Source organism: Pleuronectes platessa, chromosome 5 (assembly GCF_947347685.1).
Source record: "Pleuronectes platessa chromosome 5, fPlePla1.1, whole genome shotgun sequence".
Taxonomy (NCBI): domain Eukaryota; kingdom Metazoa; phylum Chordata; class Actinopteri; order Pleuronectiformes; family Pleuronectidae; genus Pleuronectes; species Pleuronectes platessa.
The window spans coordinates 21,081,805-21,100,533 of record NC_070630.1 but is presented as its reverse complement, the minus strand read 5'-3'; the positions used below and the strand labels follow the sequence as shown (position 1 = coordinate 21,100,533).

General features: G+C 40.4%; 1 protein-coding gene across 1 annotated transcript in view; it reads left to right on the top strand.

Moving 5' to 3' along the window:
* Positions 1-6,743: 6,743 nt before the first annotated feature.
* Positions 6,744-18,729, top strand: part of sorl1 (sortilin-related receptor, L(DLR class) A repeats containing) — a 71,250-nt gene continuing 59,264 nt past the window's right edge. Inside the window, exon 1 of the mRNA XM_053422492.1 lies at positions 6,744-7,103. Coding sequence (XP_053278467.1) covers positions 6,807-7,103 — 297 coding nt within the window. The 5' untranslated portion in view covers positions 6,744-6,806. The remainder of the gene's footprint in view (positions 7,104-18,729) is intronic.

Here is an 18,729-nt window from a genome sequence, read left to right as displayed (position 1 = left end):
TCTATTCATGTCACATTACTTTCACATTTACCGTTTTGGCTGATGCTCTCATCCAGAGCGACTTCCAAAAGAGGGACAGCAGTAATGCTTCAGAACGGTAAAACCGTATTTCAAGCACTAACTTCAAAATGCTGCTCATTAGACAAGCTTAGACAAGCATTAGTGACATTGGCAGCCATGGGTATCCATTGGAGATCGATGAGCAGTGGAGTGACATGTGCCCTATTAGGCTGATTGAAGACCTGACACGCCACAGTATCCTGGACCATCTGTACGAGTTTCATTGTGCAAGACGTTGGGATTATTGAAAAAGTTGTGTATATAAAATGAAAATGTATAATAAAAGTAATAAAAAACGTTATAACTTTAAACGCTTGGAATATGTCTTGGTATTTCAATTCAAGCAAATATACAGTTTAAGATGAGGTCAAAATGACCAGACTCTTTTCATTTCATTTGGTAAGAATAAAAAACTGATAAGGAAGCACACACGTCAGGTCAAGGCCCACATGTAGGAGTAATGAATGGACTATGAATGGCTTAAATACAATTTACATTTCCTAAAACATAAGTCTGTTGAATCCCTCAATAATAATATCCACTTTAACAACTTTTCTGCATTTGTCTGATCCTTGTAACCATTCTTTCCTTCTTGATGATAGAAATTAATATTTAATCAAAGTTTTCCAAAATAAGCACTTACTCTAGAATTAGTTGTTGATTTCGATTTGAGGCTATCAACAAGGTCTTTGGCTCACTTGCACACTCTGCTGGCCAACTATTGCACATGAACACAGTGTCCATAATTAGTAAGTGCTCATGTCAATAGAGACTTTGTGCCTCTGTTCTTTCATTGTTCCCTTTTTCCTTTTCTATTTGGTGAATGTGCATTTGGTGGAGAGGGCTATCTCTCAATCACGCTATCAATGATGACAACATATCAAAAAAATGTAGGCATTCGTCTTTATTAACAGTCATAAACACACTGTGAATACTGAACTTTAGTACTCTATAAAAAAGAATGGCATTATACTATGCATCACAACAAGTAAGTTTAATGTGAAGAATAAATAAATAGTGACATTGAGATCATTTGTGTTGAGATTAGAGAGAATAAATATATTTCAATTCAAAATGAGTTTCTATTTTAACTCATGACTCAATAAACAGAAGACATGTATATTAGTTTGTTATTAAAGTAATGCTAGACTGTATGAAGCACTGAATGTGTATTTGAGCGTTTTCAATAAGACATAAATACAACATTTGAACTGCAGAGGGCACATGTAAGGGACACAACTATACACAAAAGAAAACTATTCCTCAGTTAAATAGACTTGTAACATGTAGCTAACAGGCGGTGATTAACCCTGCAGGTTATCAGAGATCTGAGCTAGAGTGTGCCTCAGATGATTCTTCTTCTCTTTCAGATAGGACTCCAGGTTTCGAGCTTCGGTCAAAATACCCTGCAGCTTTTTCATCTGTGCAGTATCTGCTGCAGCACTCTTGCTGGAAAAGAAAAAACAAGCAGAAACAGTGGCATAAGTTTGAGTTACACTGAAAATGTAATAGTTAAAAAAACCAAGTACTTAATCAATTAAAATGGTGGGGGTAACAGCAAAGATAGATTAATTTTTTTAACATGCAAAAATTATAAACAAAATAATCCCAGCAAGCAACGAAAGGCGGCCAACAAAACGTGTGGCAACCCACTCAACCTCTCGGTGCAAACCAAACAGGTGAGCTGGTGCTTTTGTAAACTATGAGTTACCACCCATATTCACATGACCCCATGTTACTAAGCAGTGTGATCACAATAACAAATCATCTAAAAAAAATTCACCAAAGTTGTTAGAATTAGACTTCCACTTTATTCACCACAGCATTCTGTCCTCGACAAGAAGTGCTGAGACCTTTATCTACAGCACAGAATTTCAAATAGAAAGATTGAATTTGAGTTATTACTGTGCAGCTTTCTTCTCCTTGACTTTATTACTAAATACGAACCAGCACCTCACCAGAATATTTATGTTTTTTCCTTCACTTATTAAATGTTTCACAGTCAGCAGTTTTCAGATGAAGAGCTCATAAGCAAGCATAATGAATATTTATTGTTTATTAGTGGACAACAGAAGGAAGTCAGATTAACTTGTTAGATTATGGCCTACCGTAACACCTCAGCAAATTGTGATAGCAGCATGCTGATCTCTCTACCTGCATCTGCAAGGAGAAATGCTGACAAATTCATAAAAACATCTTAACTTGACAATGATTTGCCATTTCATTCCACTTCATTAAATGATCTATATAGATTGTTGTCAATATGTTATTCACGTGAGTTGACAAAAACTAGGTGTGGTCATTGGTCGGCAGTTCAAAAATACACCCCCCGGCCAAATATGATGGCTGGACAATATGATTCTGAACACTCCAATCAGCTCGGTGAAGAGCAACAACACATGTCAGCAACAATTTTAAGTTCACTATACTTGTTCCACACCTCTCATAGACAACATACGTTTGTGGATCACTTCCTTTAAACTTCCTGTGACCTGTTGCTGGTGTCAGTATCAGTGAGAGAGCAGTTTGATGCTTCTTGCATTTGTTAAGGAAATTAGTGACCGAATGACGTTGCACATACCTGCAGTTGTAACCTCAAAAAAATCTCCTGACTCTAAAGTGGAGCGTGTAGAGCGATGTCTTTTCCTTTTTGGGGGAGATTTGTCTCGTTTTTCAGGTGTAAATTCCATCTATTGTAAAGAAGAGATTAGTTGCACGTAAACAATATCTATCTATCTATCTATCTATCTATCTATCTATCTATCTATCTATCTATTTCTGTCTGTATAATCAGTCACAAAAGTAGCAGTATAAATACTTGCATTACTCTATCCATTAATTGTTCTCTGTTTAATTTTTGTATTAAATTCAATGGGTAATTTTATTTTGGATCCCATTCAGCATCAACGTATGGGTACCTCATTAACTGCTGCGATTATTTCTTTCTTCCACAACATATGCAGACATTAAATCTGACATGAATCAAACATTTTTCTCTCCTGAATGCTTTATTAGCATTTGCAGCTGAGACTCTTACCTCTTGGGATATTGCCTGTTGGAGGGCTTTGCTGTCTTTTATTGCCCTCTTGTTAAATGCTGGTGCAATGGGCTTTGCGGCCACCGGTGATGTTTCTTTCATTGTGTTGTAATTCTACTGCAAATAAAACACAAAATTAGACATAACAACCATCTGTTAGTGTCTCACTTACACCAAATAGTGTTATAATAAACATTAGTTGGCACACAATAAGCCTATGCAGCACAATATTTGTAAAAACTTGCTAGTGTCAAAAGTAATACTTTAAAGCAGCATCATATGAACCATGTGTGCCACTGACTAACAATGTTTCTTATTGTAATTTTAATGCATACATTTTAATCTGATGATCCCTCTCACTCTGTTGACTACCAAAACACCAGTTTGTTACAAACCATTAGAAGACAAGGGGCCCAGCTCATGGTGTGGAGTACACCCTGTTGTTATTGCCCTGCTTCAGCTTTTGTAACTTGTTGATCTTGTTACTCAGAGTCTAAAATCAACTTTACTGTCATTTCTTCCATATGTCCAGGACATAGATGGAATCTAACGCTGCTAAACACACATATACACAAGCAAACAACCAATAAGAGCTAACACACAACAAATAATTGCTAAAACACAAAATTGCAGATATAACACAATGGATATGAGCTTAATAAAAACACAAGCGAAGCGAGCTATGAGGATACAAGGCGCAAGTGGGAAAAGCTGCAGTGAATATTTACAGTGCACGTGGGGTAAATAGTGCATGGATGTGTACAAATGTCTGGTTACTGATTGTTATGGAAACACTGGCTGACTGTGACCTGGCTATGTTCCTCAGTACCAGCCTCTTGGTCAGACACTTCCTAGTGGAGAGTTACTTGCATATTGACTCACATGTGGCAGTTGATCAAGATCATATTTATCCGTTGCCTATATTAATTAATGAACGTTTGGTTTGTTTGTGTCTTAGTGTTACAACTTTGTGTAAATAATACTACACAAAATAAACTTATAAACTGCTTTATAACGGCGTTAAATACATAAACAAGCTGTTACCAAACTAACTTTACCCACATTCAGTTGGCTGGTTAGCATTGGAGTGTATTTCCCCCTGTGAAACGGGCTAACTAGCTAACATAAAGCTAGCAGCAAGTGAGACAGTTGAATGCTAAGTTAGCAGGTATGCTAACCTCTAAATTACCTGCCGCAGTACAAACAGAACTGACCAAACAAACGGTAACTGACGTCTACTTACAAGACTTAGGTCCGTGTCACAGAGTTTAAATGTCATATATGCATTAACCTCAACAACTTTTGATTAATTATTAGAGTGTAAACAATCACAGCTAATTATCGATCCTGGAGCGCGCCCTGAGCAACGTCCGTGCTGCATTCAGGGACTCTCGTAAATTCAGCCATTCTACATGAGCAGGTAAACTATCTCTACTGACCGATGAGTTCATGTCTCTCATTGATTAGATTACAATACGACTAGTTACATACACTCACCTTTTAATATTGTTAATACACAATTGAAAACGGTCTCTTTTAATGAGGGTTGCACAAAGTGAATGTTGCGGGTTGGCATAGCCATTAAGCCCCCAAGTCTTAGGGGAGTAAATAAATATGTAACTGTCTGAGACAAGGTTCATAAAATAATTCATTTTGTATTTTACTACATAAGCATTTGAGTTCATACTGGCATTAAAAATTATACAGAGGTTATGTGTTACCATAGATAAAGATGTGTTATTTGTATACAATGTTAATGGAATATTCGTTAAAATCTGATGCTGTTAAAATAAGGTTCACTTCATGTGTACTGTAAGTAGTCACATGACCTTAGTCAGAGGTTATTTACGTTAGCAATATGGAATATAGCTTACATGGACACAGAGAGTATAACTTTATTCTGCACATGGTTCAAGAGGCGCACACTCTGACTGTATTTCATTGTTTGAGTGAAATACTTGTTTAAGTGATTGTATTGACATTATGGATATTTTATTGAATTTTGGCCCATTTCTGTTGTGCTGATATGTTTATCTACAGATATCAGCTTAAGAGACTTTCAGTAAACTATGAAGAGATGTATTTTTGAAACCTTTTTTCTTAGGGAAACGTAACAAGATAAAAATATATCTTCAATGTTTCGTGGCTATTATTTCATTGAACTGGCGCAGTTACCCAATACTAAGGAGGATTAGACCTGAGAAGACGGCAATACAGTGGTGGGATTAACGGATTAACTGCAGATCAAAACTGCTACCTGGTTTATGGGGGACCAAAGAGAGTATATTTAACTCATAATAACAAATAATCCAAAGAAAAAATGCTGAGTAAATAAAAAAAACACGAAATTACAAGTGCAAAAACTTGATGATGAACCAAATATTGATTGTGAATGTGGATGACTGTTGATTAAGGAGGCTGAAGAAATTCATCAATATTAGAGAGGGAAAATATAGACTTGTGTCGAGTAAACACAACCTCAGCATGACCCCAAATGACAGACGTTACATTTCGACCCGTCATAGCTTGAAAGGCAGAGGTGACACATCCATCATCTATACAGTTTATCCTCGAGGGTTACAGGGGGGCTTGAGCTAATCCCAGCTGAGAAATGGATTAATAAAATATATTTTAGCTAAATAAGTAGTGTGCACCATGTTTTTTATTTCCATCTTAACACTGCAGTCAACGAACGGCAAAAAACGGATATAGACAGTGTGGCAGTGTCTGTGATGTCACAAACCTAAGAAACCAATCCTGTCATTTTGTGGGTGGGGCTCAGCAGCTGAAAAAGGCTTCTGAACTGCAGGTGGCGCTGTGAGGGTGGAAAGACACTGGTGGGGCCATTTTAGCATATTCACAAATCCCAGAATTAGAATTTGTTATTGGGGTGTTGGCTTGGCGGTCGTGTTGGGAGTTGAGTGAGGATAGTGGTGGTGGATCGTGATTGTGGTGGCAGCTGAACATGGGCTATGATGACAGCAAGACTGATTGATATAATAATACATCCACTCACATACTCCACCATTAGCAACAATAACTCCTCCATTTCATTTGTCATTGCTGCTCATGGCTATGAGACATTTAGACATGTAGACACTATTTAGACATCAGACATTTTGAGTAAAAAATCCTATCACCCCCCCCCCCCCCCTTATAGGATTTTGGATAGTTTTCCCTTAATCTTGTTGAGGGTTAAGAACAGAGGATGTCGCACTTTGTTAAGCTCTATGAGCCAAATTGTGATTTGTGAATATGGGCTACACAAATAAAAATTGATTGATTCATTAATTATTCGCTGTGTGTTTATTTCAAATAGCTGTTTGTCCTTTCCAGTGCTTATAATCTATTAATGTTGTTGGGACTGGTGATACCTAGCTGTATTTGTTGGCATGCGTCTTATTTCTAGGTTGACACTTTGTGTTTTGTCCCTGTGTGTGCAACGTTCGAAAGTGTCTCTTTTTCCTCTCGTTTTTACATTGTTTTGTTTCTCTTTTGTAGTCAGTGTGTGTGTGTGTGGTGCCAATGAACTGGAGTCTCTTAATAAAAGACATGAGTGTGTGGAGCGGGGGGGCATGCGGACTGCTGTTGTCAGAGTGTGCGGGAGAGGGGGAGGCTCGTGCTGTCTGATTCCCCCACGGTGTGTGAATGCAGCAGCAGCCTGTAGAAGGAGCTCTCTCTGCTAATCCAGCACCAAACGTACACAAACATGGCGATAGCACGGGCGGCCAGGATGCAGTCGTCTCTTCGGTGTGCGCTGTCTCTGCTCGTTCTCGGGCTCGCCGGGATAAATTCGTCGACCCTCCGTCTCCACCCGGAGCAGCGCCACATGCTGCCTCAGAACACAGGCTTTTTCACGATAGAGGCTAGCGCGGATTCCCAAGACGGAGCGCTGCCCGTGGCCGACCGCGGCACCTCTGAAGGCGGGTCGGACTCGGGTACCTACCCGCAGCATCGAAGCCGCCGGAGCCCCGGCGACCCGGCCATGCCGAAGGTGTACGGACAGGTAATGTAAAGCATCCCGGTGACACCGCTGTTCACGTCAGGAGCGAGGGGTTGTGCATTAGAGCTGGCAAAGATGTCTTCAAGAAAAATTACGCAAGCCCCACTGTTGTTTTGAAGTCCCATCATTTCGTGCACCTCATTGTCACTGTGTTGTGCGGAGAGAGGAAAACCTAAGTGTCTCCACCAGCCTCACAACAACGAAGCCAGCGACTGGCAGACAAAGCGTCTCGTGTGTTCACCTGCTGTTTCCAGTGTAGCTGCACTACGTTACACTTCAGTAAACACGCAATCGAATGAACGCCAGCTCGCACACCAGGTCCCCCTGATGGCAACCTGTCTGTGGCGGTTCCCTAGGTGAGCACAGACAGCAGGGTGAGCATGAGAAGGGGGGGATGGAGGCCGAAGGTCCCAGGAACCCTGTGGGGTCGTGCACAGGCTCCTGGTGCTGTGCTTCCAGGTGTGCGTGTGTCTGCCCGTGCACGACAAAACGAAACGACTTGTTATCGAAATAGAGCAGTCGCGTTCAGTAGAGTGGAGCCCCGAGGGGAGAGTGGTGCTGATGCTCTGGGTGACCAGGATGCTCTCTCCTCTGTCTCCAGAGGACGAACAGCTGAAACCAAAAGGAGAAGTTTGTGTGAAGATGTCAGTTTTCTTGACATGGAAGCTCGGCGTGTCAAAGGGTGCTCTGCTAAATCCTCTCCAACATGCACTGAGTCACACCTCTGAGCAGATGGCTGGCTTCCTTCTCTCATAACAAGTTTGTCCTTTTGGAGATGCTTAGTTTTTGATGGACAGAATGACCAAAAGTCAGAAAGGCAGGTTGTATGTGTTTGGCTGTCCCACATCTTAGTTACATAATTTTTAACACTTTCTTTGGAAGTTCTCTGCTGCTACAATGGATTCCCTTCAGTCACTCTCCTTAGAGGCCGTGTATGAGATTAGTGTAGATCTGAAGGGAAGGAAATTGACGTCTAGTTTCACTCCAGCGTCAGAGTGAAACTGTGAAATTGAGGAACGTAGTTTGTTTGAGAGGTAAACAGATTGTCATTAACCCATATGTAAATATTCATGTGGGCTCAGGGCGTGTAGCTACACACTCAGATTCCTCTGCCTTTTTACATGCCAACGAATTTAGATCTCATCGGGTTAAACAGCTATCTTCTGGTTTAAGCCCAGCATGCTATTTTATAATAATCATTGTTGCTTCTACTAAAATAGATATGATAAACAATTTTCAATTTGGTTTGTTGGTAACGTTGACAACCACCTGCTTTGAAACAATTCTGAGAAAGAAACCTGTTTGTCTGTAACAGTCCGTCCCCTCGTGCACGATATGAATACACATGGGCTCTGCTAAGAGGTCGTGTTCTGCCAGGTAAAGAGCCCAGACACGTCTTGACTGTTTAATAAATAGTGGCAAAAAACAACTGGCAAAACCTAATAAGAACTGCATTGAGTGCACAGACGGTGGACATCCTCAGCAGACAGACTCCTTCAGAAAACACCGGTGAGAATAACAAAGTCTGGCGAAAGCGGCATTTCCCATTCTCAAGACAGACGTTGGACGAATGAACAAACAAATGAGTCAGCGAAAGATCTTTATTTAAGTTGTGCTTTTTACAGTGGATTATTTCCAAGACACACTGCAAACACACAGGCAGAGTTGTCACAGTAACAGGCCTCACACGTTCTCTTCACAGTTTAAAATCGGAGTGAACGCCTTTGTATTCATCATGTATTGAATATTATATATTGCTGTTTTGCCATTTACCAGTGTTACTAACTCGTATCAAATATCCCAAAACAGGATGAAACTTCTTCTTTTCTCCACATCACACATTTTAACAGTGGTGTTCATTCTTAAACCATACCGTTTTCTTAACGTTTACTTTCCTTAATAATAAATAAGTAAAACATACGTTTGAATGATTGTTATTTACAAATGTCAAACAGGAATATGTTTGAAATATGAATAGTTATGTACAGACTGTGGGCTAAGAGTAAATCCTTTTTCAATACATGTTTACACTCGGGTAGATAAACTATACAAATTGTACAATAATTTACAATCTGTGAAAATTACAATGGACTGAGCCATCAAATTTAAAGGAAATTTCCCCCAAGGTAGGCACGACAGAGATTATGATCTGAAAATGTTTTAACAATTCTCATAATATAAAAGATCCGTTTTTTTGCTCTCACAGAGCATGCACGTTCCGGTGTGCACAGGAAGGATTTGCACCAATAATAGCTTGTCTTCTACACGTATGATTTAACTGCACAACAGCTGTTAGCAAAGACAAAAGGGTCAGCAGCGCTTGTAATTGAATATCGATGTTGCGTTCTATACTATTGGAGACTAATACAGGTTGTTTTATTCCAGAGGAGGGTCATGTGATAGGACCCTGACAAATCAGCAAAGTTTACATCATGGCCGAATCATTAAGCAGTTGTGAGTGTCTACGACATTGTTTTTAAACGCCAGTCTACACTAGAACATGTCCTTGGAGTTTTCGCACTATTTCGGTTCCAGCAGTATTTCCGAACTTTTCAGCTTTAGTGGCTCCAAAACTCTGGAGTAGTGTGGTCACCAGATGTTTTTGAAGAAGTGTTGACGTTTTTTCAATGGCTGTAGCCTCTCTCTCTCTTCCCCTCTCTCTCTCACCACATTTGTGGCCTCTCAAAACATCCATTAAGATTTAACCCTCCCAGGGGCTTTATGTGTGAACGCAATAACCGCGTGAGAAACCCTGGAGTTTCTGGTGACTTTCTTTGACTGACCCCCAAGTACAAAGTCCACAGAAAGTCCAGAGGAGATAATGGGAGAACACAGCAGCAGATTCTCCGCAGGATTAACCACAAGCAAGTGGGGGTGTTGACGATGTTTCTAAGAGCCGATGCTGGTTTTGATTTGCTGTTAACAAAACAACTGATCTCCGCAGTTTAATGTGTAAAAGGAAACCTCAGACCCAGTTCTCCGGAGATTCTCTGAAGGTCATGTCCGATAACAGACATACAGTTCTCGGCAGGTAGGCACAGCTACCCTTGTTGTGCATTATATGCGCATGATATCATACTGAGTGCATGTTCACTTGCCAATCACAGACATTTTTAGTTGTGAAAGACGGAAAACCTAGGTACTTTTAAAAACAGAAACAATGGCTATGCTCAGCCCTGTTCGGACCTGGTATTAACATCAGTCTGGTGATCACATGTGGACAGCTCCCAGTACCTCAGTTCACACATGTGACCACACGTCCCCGTCCACGTCTGTGTTCAGAGTGATCAGATCTCCAATGAATCCTCAACGCGTCTGAGGACATTCACACCTGTAATTTACAGCTGTCCATTTGTGACTCAGTAATCCATGACAGTGTGACACAGTGAGCCAGCACAAACCGTCCCAGGACCCTGAGACGGAAGCAGTTAAAGGCAGCCACACACTAGAGGATAATTGGACCGATTTCAGACCCAATTTGGCCGTTCTGACAATCGCAGGGGTGTTCTCGACTGGAGGCCACTGTGTGCAGATTATTGTCAAAATCGTTCAGTTTATGTGTCGTGAAGAATATAAGAAATAAATATCTTAAATATGTTATTATGACTGTGGTCTCCCACGATTTTTGAAATCGGTCGAGTTGAAATTGCTCTTGTGTCATTTTATTATTTATTATTTACACCTGTGCCTTTCTTACTGTTCCATGTCACTGCTGTGAAACAGAGCTACTTACCTCGGAAAATACTCTTTGAGTTTTAAATACCTTTTTAAATGAGAGTTTTCAATGTGTGATTTTTAATTTGAAGAATATCCTGAAAACATGTTCCACTTTTTCATGATTGCTTATTAAGTTATGGGCAGTACATGCAAATTTAAATGAAATCCACAACAAATTGAAGTGTACAAAAAGAGAAGGTGACTGATCTGATCTCGATTCTTGATATGTAATCTTTTCATTACAGCATGAAGTTGGAATGCACACAAGTTCACTTTTACTTCAAAATAGATACAGTTGTTGCTCAAGCTAACAGGAGCTAGCTGAAGAGAGGCCCTGAGAGGAGAGGGTGACACTGCTGTCATTGTGACTATTAAGTAAAACTAGTCCTAGGATAAGTTCATATTTCTATATCGTACATTATTTACTCAAATTATTATTTCTTAATGTACTTGTTAAATACTGAGAAGTGAGTCAGTTTATAAATGTTGAAGGTGTTTTATCATGTGGAACATGTCGCTTTAAGTATTTCCTGTTCGGCTGAGTTGAATGACTTAGCTTTTTATTTCATTAGCTGTGTTTCCCCTGTTTAGAAATGTAGAGTGGTGCTCAGTTTGCTGCAGGAGAGAAACTACCTAATGATAAGTCAAATGGCTTTAAATCCTCAGATCTGCTGTTGTTTCACCAGCTGCTGCTGCTGTTGCTTGTGTTGTTCAGAGACAGTGTCACGGCTATTCCTGGTGTCCTGGTGTTACAATTACCCCTCTTAATCACCATGTGCTCGCACTAATGTGCAGTGTAAATAAACAGTAAGAGGACACACAGAAACTAAGCCAATCGTACTGTACTATTCAGTTTGGATTACCCTGCCTCACAATTTATGCCCAGTGTTTGCTGTTAATGTTTAAGGGTTATTTATTTGATATTGTAACTGAGTGTAGTGCAGGGTTTTTGCAATAACCAGCCTTTTTGTTTGATGGATTCACTGGTGTGTTGGTTTGAGCAGATTTTGATTCACAGGTAGACTCCAGTTTAGTTCTAGATACAGCAAAGGTTAATGTTATCCTAGGTTAAAAAGGGCTAATAAAAACATGTTTTGTCACAGGTCATTATAGGTTACTGAGTGTGGTGATGTTGAAGAGCTAGTCCAATTATCAGAAGGTGGTTGATGTCAGCTGATGTAATCCCAGTGTGTACTTACATTTTGGAGAAGGTGTACAATATAGGCAACTTAATGCACAAACGTGAATCAAGACTAAGTCGACCAGTTGGTTTCTAACTGTCTGCTGTGTCAACCTGGTCATGTAGTAGTATTCTACAGGGTTTTCTCTGACCGGCTGCTTGCTGTGGATCAAAGCAGCCCTGATGAGAGCTGTGACACTGAACCAAAACAATCAAATGGCAGAACACTGAGCTGGAAGATGCTAAAAAGCCGCTAAAGGGGACCTGAGGGTGTCTGTAGCTCTGTTCCGTCCTTGTCATCTGATCACAAGCGGACAACATGTGGTACGTCTTTTCACACCTGGCATTTAATGTGTCTTGAATGTCTGACCATTTGTGGTCGGATCTCACTACGTAGTGCAAATTAACACGACTGTGAATCGTGTGCGCAAAAATTAAATTAAGTTGTTTTTACCCAGATTGAATTTATAGATGTGTCCGATGACAATGTCTGTGGGTGGGACTTTGTGTTGTTGCAAGCGAGAAAGAGAGCGTGTGGAGTCAGAAGGGACTGAATGAATGAATGGGTGCAAATAGGAGGAACGATTTTAACAATTTAGGGAAAGTATCAGTCAATAAGTGGTGACCAGTGTTGAAGAATAGGAGAAGACCTGAATTTGGCACCGTCCAAATTCATCCAGTATGGATGTCAACACCAGGTCTGAACAGGGTCTGCAATAATTCTTTGTGTGTATGACACTATTTGGAGCAGATATGTGATAAGAGCATTGTTGATTTTACATGGTTTATCGACAAAGAAATCCATATTAGAATAGAAGGTGTCATCGTGATCGTTGCAAAGTTCACTGTCAAACCTTCCCTCAAGCTTTGAGATTGAAGTTGGAGACAAAATCCAAGCGCAGCACACAGATCTTCACAGACTGTGACTGTGTGTGAGTGAGTCACAGTTTATAGGTGCAGGTGGAGTGGTTGTCATTCCCAACTGAATGACACCACATCACCCAGAGTTGGAGCAGAGTGTGTACAGCAGCATCAATCTCCCAGAAACTGCACGCTCACTCTGTGATCCCTGAACTTGGGCTAATGGCACAAAAGTTGACCTTGTGTGTGTGTGTTGTACACAGCACCTCTTACAGAGTTTGTGTTATTGAGTTTGTGCAGTGACTTTCAGGATTTGTCAAGCACAGTCTTCTGATGTGAAACAACCTCTGTCCACGACTCATTCAGCTTTAGAGAAGGACTTGAATATAATATTTACCATTGAGTGCCTCTATTCATCACAATAACAAGCCTTGCATTAGAGCCCTTTAAACATTCAGTGTCATCCCTCCAAGCATATGCCAGTTTTTTTCTGTCCTCAAGTTTTATTTGGTCTCAGTTAGTTCACACTGACTAAAACCTAAATCTGCTCTGACGTTGTGCGGAGGACAGTGAGGTCGGTGAGGACATTGGCTCGACCGTGCAATCGTCCCTGTCGTCATAAAATACAATGGTGGCTAACGGCACAGGCTAACTCACACATGCAAACTGTGCGCAGCGTCTGGTCAGAGCGCGATCAGCCCTCTTTGCCTGCCAGTCCTGCAGAGATGATGTCATTGTTGTGCTGGGCCGTGATGTCCCCTCACACCCCCTTGCTGTTGAATAATGAAGAGCTGAGGAGAAGAAAGGGGAGGGTGGGGAGGGAAGCTGCTCGGTTCCGCTATAACAAACAAGGCAAATTATGAATTTGCTAAATATTTTTCAGAACTTTTACAATATCTAACTGAATCACTCATTCATTGAAGGGGCTGACCATCGCCTGAGAGCAGTTAGAGTATTATGAACGTAGGAATACAGGAACACAGCTTTTCCCTCTACAGTATTTTTTCTGATCGTCTATCAACGATTACATTTATGATTTTTTCCAACGATGATATTAAGGTGATATAACTAACTATCAGAGCTACAATGTTATCAAGGTAATCTGTAAAATCTGCAACCTGCTTCCCATTTAAATATATTGGTGGAATAGCTTGTGCACTGTCTGAGCCACAGACAGGTGAATTTTAAATCCTTGATCACAAACTAGTTTGCTGTCTTCTTTCCACGAATCCCCATTTGAATACCCAACCAAATTTTACCTTGTGCTCATAAAAGTAATTAACGATATATAATTTGGACTGTTATATTAAAGACAAAACGGATCATTACACTGTGATACTGTTGCACCAGTAAAGATGCTCTTGTTTGAACGGTGGAGACGTTGTTATTAAATATAGAAAAGAATAAAAATCTGTCTTAGATGAGAATCCCTCCTTCATGAGATATTTTGCATCGGCTGTGGTATGGGCTCCTCAAATTTAGCTACCTTGCTTGTATTTGGAGCCATTACCAAAAACTGCCCATACCATGGGCTGGTAAAGTTTGAGGTGGAGTATCATCTGTGCTAACACTTTGATGGTCTGCATGTCCTTCACTGGCACCTATCTAATACATTGTTTACAGATAGGCTGTGTAGGATCCATAGGCTCACCTTTGGCTGCTGGGCAAAACCCACAATATTCCCAAATAGGAGATGTTGCCTTTCGCTTTGCAACTACTTTCCTGCATGTTAGCATTTCACTGGCGTGCGATGAGTTACCCCCCCACCCATTTCATAAATGTTGACTGATCCCTGGCTATCAGCAATCTCCAATAGCAAGATGCAATGATTAGAAATTAGCAATTGCGCAAGCCTAGTTGGATCCCATATTCCGGATGCCGATGTGTCCTTGGGCAAGATACTTAACCCCAAATTGCCCCTGATGGCTGAGCCATTAGAGTATGAGTGATGTCTGAAAGTGAAAAGACTGCACCTAGATGCACTCCACGATCATGCGTGGTAAAACTGTACTCTTAAGTGCTATTTGCTTGACCTTGATTGATATGCAATTGTCTCCAAATCACTTTGGGGTTAAAACCAGTCATTGAGCTCAAGTGATTCTTTGTTGAAAGTCATCACAATGTAAAGCCTGGTAGCCACACCCCCTCCCCCCATTAACTTTAAACACAAGACTCTTGTCTTACAGGGATGTTATGCCAGTTAAACGGCAAAGATAAACCAACAAACCATTGATCTGATGGTCAAAGTCAGCCAAATCAAGGGACCTGAATGCATCAATTTTTTTTGCCTGAAACCACAAAACTTGCCCTAGAATGGTTTAAATAACTTATTTCTACTGGCTGAAGATGACTATGATTTTATGGCAAAAAAACAGTCTTGAAATAAACTGAATAATTTAACCACTCCTTCAACAACTTTCAACTGTATTCCAATAAGCCTGCATCATGCCTTTTACTCACCGTCCCATGGCAATTATTGTGCTTTGTGAATATTTAACACCTCAAAAATGGTTTGACGGGGCTTTAAACTCTACCGTAAATAATAAATATACATTACTGAGGCATGCATAACCAATGAAGATGCTTTTTTAAGTGTTGTCGGGAAGCAAACCGAAACCCACATAGCTAGACGAGTCCGGCAGCTTTTTATTTGGATACAAGCCCAAATGAGGAATGCAGCCAGTTTCTCTGCAGCATGTAATGGCTTGTTAGTGAAAAGCAAAGACTGACACAAATTAGCATGGAAAGGGACAACGTTTGCCATTCAAAGTGATTGAAGGTAGTAATGTGTATGCTGGTAAACCATATCCAGAGCCTGAAAGGCACCGATGGCATGGTTGATTGATGCTCTGGGAAATTAGTGTAAAGTGCAGGGTAGGGACAGACCTCAGGCCTTAAAGGGCACATATAATGCCTATTTTACCACAAGTTGATATGGTTCCTTTGGGTCTTAATGAAATGTGTAACATATTTTGGTCAAATACCACGAGGATCATTTAAAACAGCACCCTTTTTACCCTGTCTAAAACAGCCCTTCTCAGATTGACCTGTTTTGAGTGCCTGTTCCTTTAAAAGCTAATGACTACTTATAGGCAACTGTGGAAGGTTTTTACTGCAGCAACTATTTCATCTTTTGTCACTTTTTAGATTTCATAATATTCATGTACTCTCTCTTTCCAACCTCTTGTCCTTAGCAATGTTAGTAGGGCCTTCCAGCCCAATATATTATCCTTTAATTTTTTTTGTATATGTACAGTATATTAACATTAAATCCTGCATCTGTTTCTTTAAGTTAAACAAATTGTGCTGTTCTTTACGTCAATAACCTATTTCATGCATATTTCCTGAAAATGAATGGTTGTCTTTGCCCTCAGCAGCTCTTAATGATTGACATAAATGTGCTGTGAGTACCTGAGGGTAACACTGGTCTTGGTTATAGCTCGAGCTCCTCAGGCTCAACGGCCCTAAAGGGTCCTTCTGAGCTCTACCTGGTTTCAAGTAGTTAAGATGGACCGGGGTCCTGTTCAGGATTTGTGGGACTTCGTTGCCTCTTTGGAAGCAGTTCGATTCTGCACTCTGTGGAAGAAGACCATTGTCTCTGTGTGAACTGTTGAGTATTTAACTATTGTGTGAGTGTGAGGGTATTGAAATGCATAAGTAAGTCTTAGATGTGCTACTATATTCAACTTTCTGTTTAAATGTTTTTTTTTTTTTTTTATAGTTAAGTATGAGAAGATCCTTTTTTCTCAATTGAGCCCATGCTCCCCAAAACTGTCTGTGCACGTCCCTGCTGTGGATTCACAAAGAGTTGGGCTTACCAGATCTCTGGAGCTAAGTCCTCCTCCTTGCTTCAGGCTCTAGGCTACATTAGCAAAACATATCAGAATATCTGACAGGACTGTCATAGGCTGATATGTGCGTTCTGGTTGGAGGCTCCAGGATCTGCAAAGGAAGACAATATGTGGAATAAAAAAAAGGATATATCTGGTTTCTTTCTTTAAAAAAAGTCCATTAAGAGCCTGACAGTGTTAGTACAATGCTGAACGGGTGCAGTGCTCTTTTAAGTAACCTGGATGTATTGTAATTCCAAACTCTGGAATAAACTATTGACAATAATCTTGTTGATTATGACAGTGTTGGACGACATCCTGCTCTTGGAGATCTAAACTTTTAAAACTATTAACTATTGATGAATTAACCTAAATTCTTGGTAAAATCGTGGACCTCAGCTCAGTCTCATAAAAATGAGTCAGATTAAATCAGTCTCATTAATTATTATCCACACATTTTGGTATTTTGATTAATAATGAAAATAAATGGAAGCTATAGTAAGTTAGGTTTGATTATAGTTTTAAATATATTACAACCAAATCTATATCCCTAATTAAATAATAGCTTCACCTCTAAACGAATCTCTCTTTACTAACTCTGAGACCCCAATTTTGAAATGTATGTGAGTGAGAAAGTGTGCCAGAGCTGTCTCGACTATTCTTTCTTTTCTGTCTTTCCATTTCTCCTGCCTTGTTTGAGTTTATCATCAGTTGATGAACATCGCAAGATTAACTTCACATAAAAATGTGGCCAGGGGTAATATAAGAAAACATGATCCTGTGGTCTTTGTTCTGCAGGAGGTCATGGGGAACAGCACAGGGATTGAAATCATTTAGTGTACCTGTGGGTTTTATTTATAGAGTAAGTTAATGGGATTGAATGTTGGATATATTGTGTGAGATACAAACAGATATGGATCCTCAATAGATTACGTTTATAAAGAGCTCTTCTTGAATTAATGACCACTCAGTGCTTTACATGACGGATCACATTCACATAGTGTCTCTGTGTCTAGCGCTCGATCGATCAGTCATGCATCTCATTCATATGCTGCAGTTTTGTGGCTCCGTGTTACGCTCAAGGACACTTTGGCATGAGGACTGGACAAGCGAGGAATTTAACCATCTCTCTTCCCCCTGAGCCAGACTGCTTCTGCACAAAGAGCTGTTCACCTGTTTATTCAAAGTTCAGTCAAGCTCCACTAAGTTCAAAGAACCCTGAACTGGAGAATCAGTTGTTGTTGCCATTGTTGTGAACATGTGATCAATTACGTCAATACTTTGACGAGTCTCAGCTGCCAGAGCGCTGGTAGCTTGATTATTCAATCGATTGATGTGTATTAATTTTGAACAAATAATTTGTCCAAATCACAACAAATTAAGCTCTATACTTTCCTTGGCCATTAACGTCACACATGCCATGTATGAAGCCGGAAATATGTACGGTTCATACGATATGTGAGCCAGACACAGAGATTTCTGTTTTCTTCCAACATGACTTTGGTAGCAGAAGAGTTTGATACCAAATCCCAAACAGAAGGATTTCATGGTACACAAATGCTCCTGGTCATCATGGTCCTGATGTGGATTGGACCTTGTTTCTTCTGCCTCCATTTTGAGCCACTACTTACTCGTGAACAGAGCAGTGACTTGCAATGAATGGATTCTCGCAGCTGCAATATGCTGCATCCTGGCAAATAGAAAGTACCTCCACAGTCATCATCATTGTCTTAGATTCATCCGTGATGGTCTGCAGGGCAGCTGGCGCTTGGTCACATCGCCAATGAAGCCTAAAATGAAGAGATTTACTGTTTCAACACCTTGGCCTGACAGACAACCCTGGCTTTTACTGAGCCAGGCCTGAGGGAGACAGAGGAGGCGGAGCACTGGGCTGATCACTGAAGCAAGAGCAGGTTGTTTATCAGTGAGGCTGGCTGCATGACTGCAAATCTGTCATTCCTTTGTTGGAAGTCATGTAGGAAAAGGTAAAATGTGTGTCTTGTTGGTAACATACAGTCAAATCATGCAATGATGCTGGCTT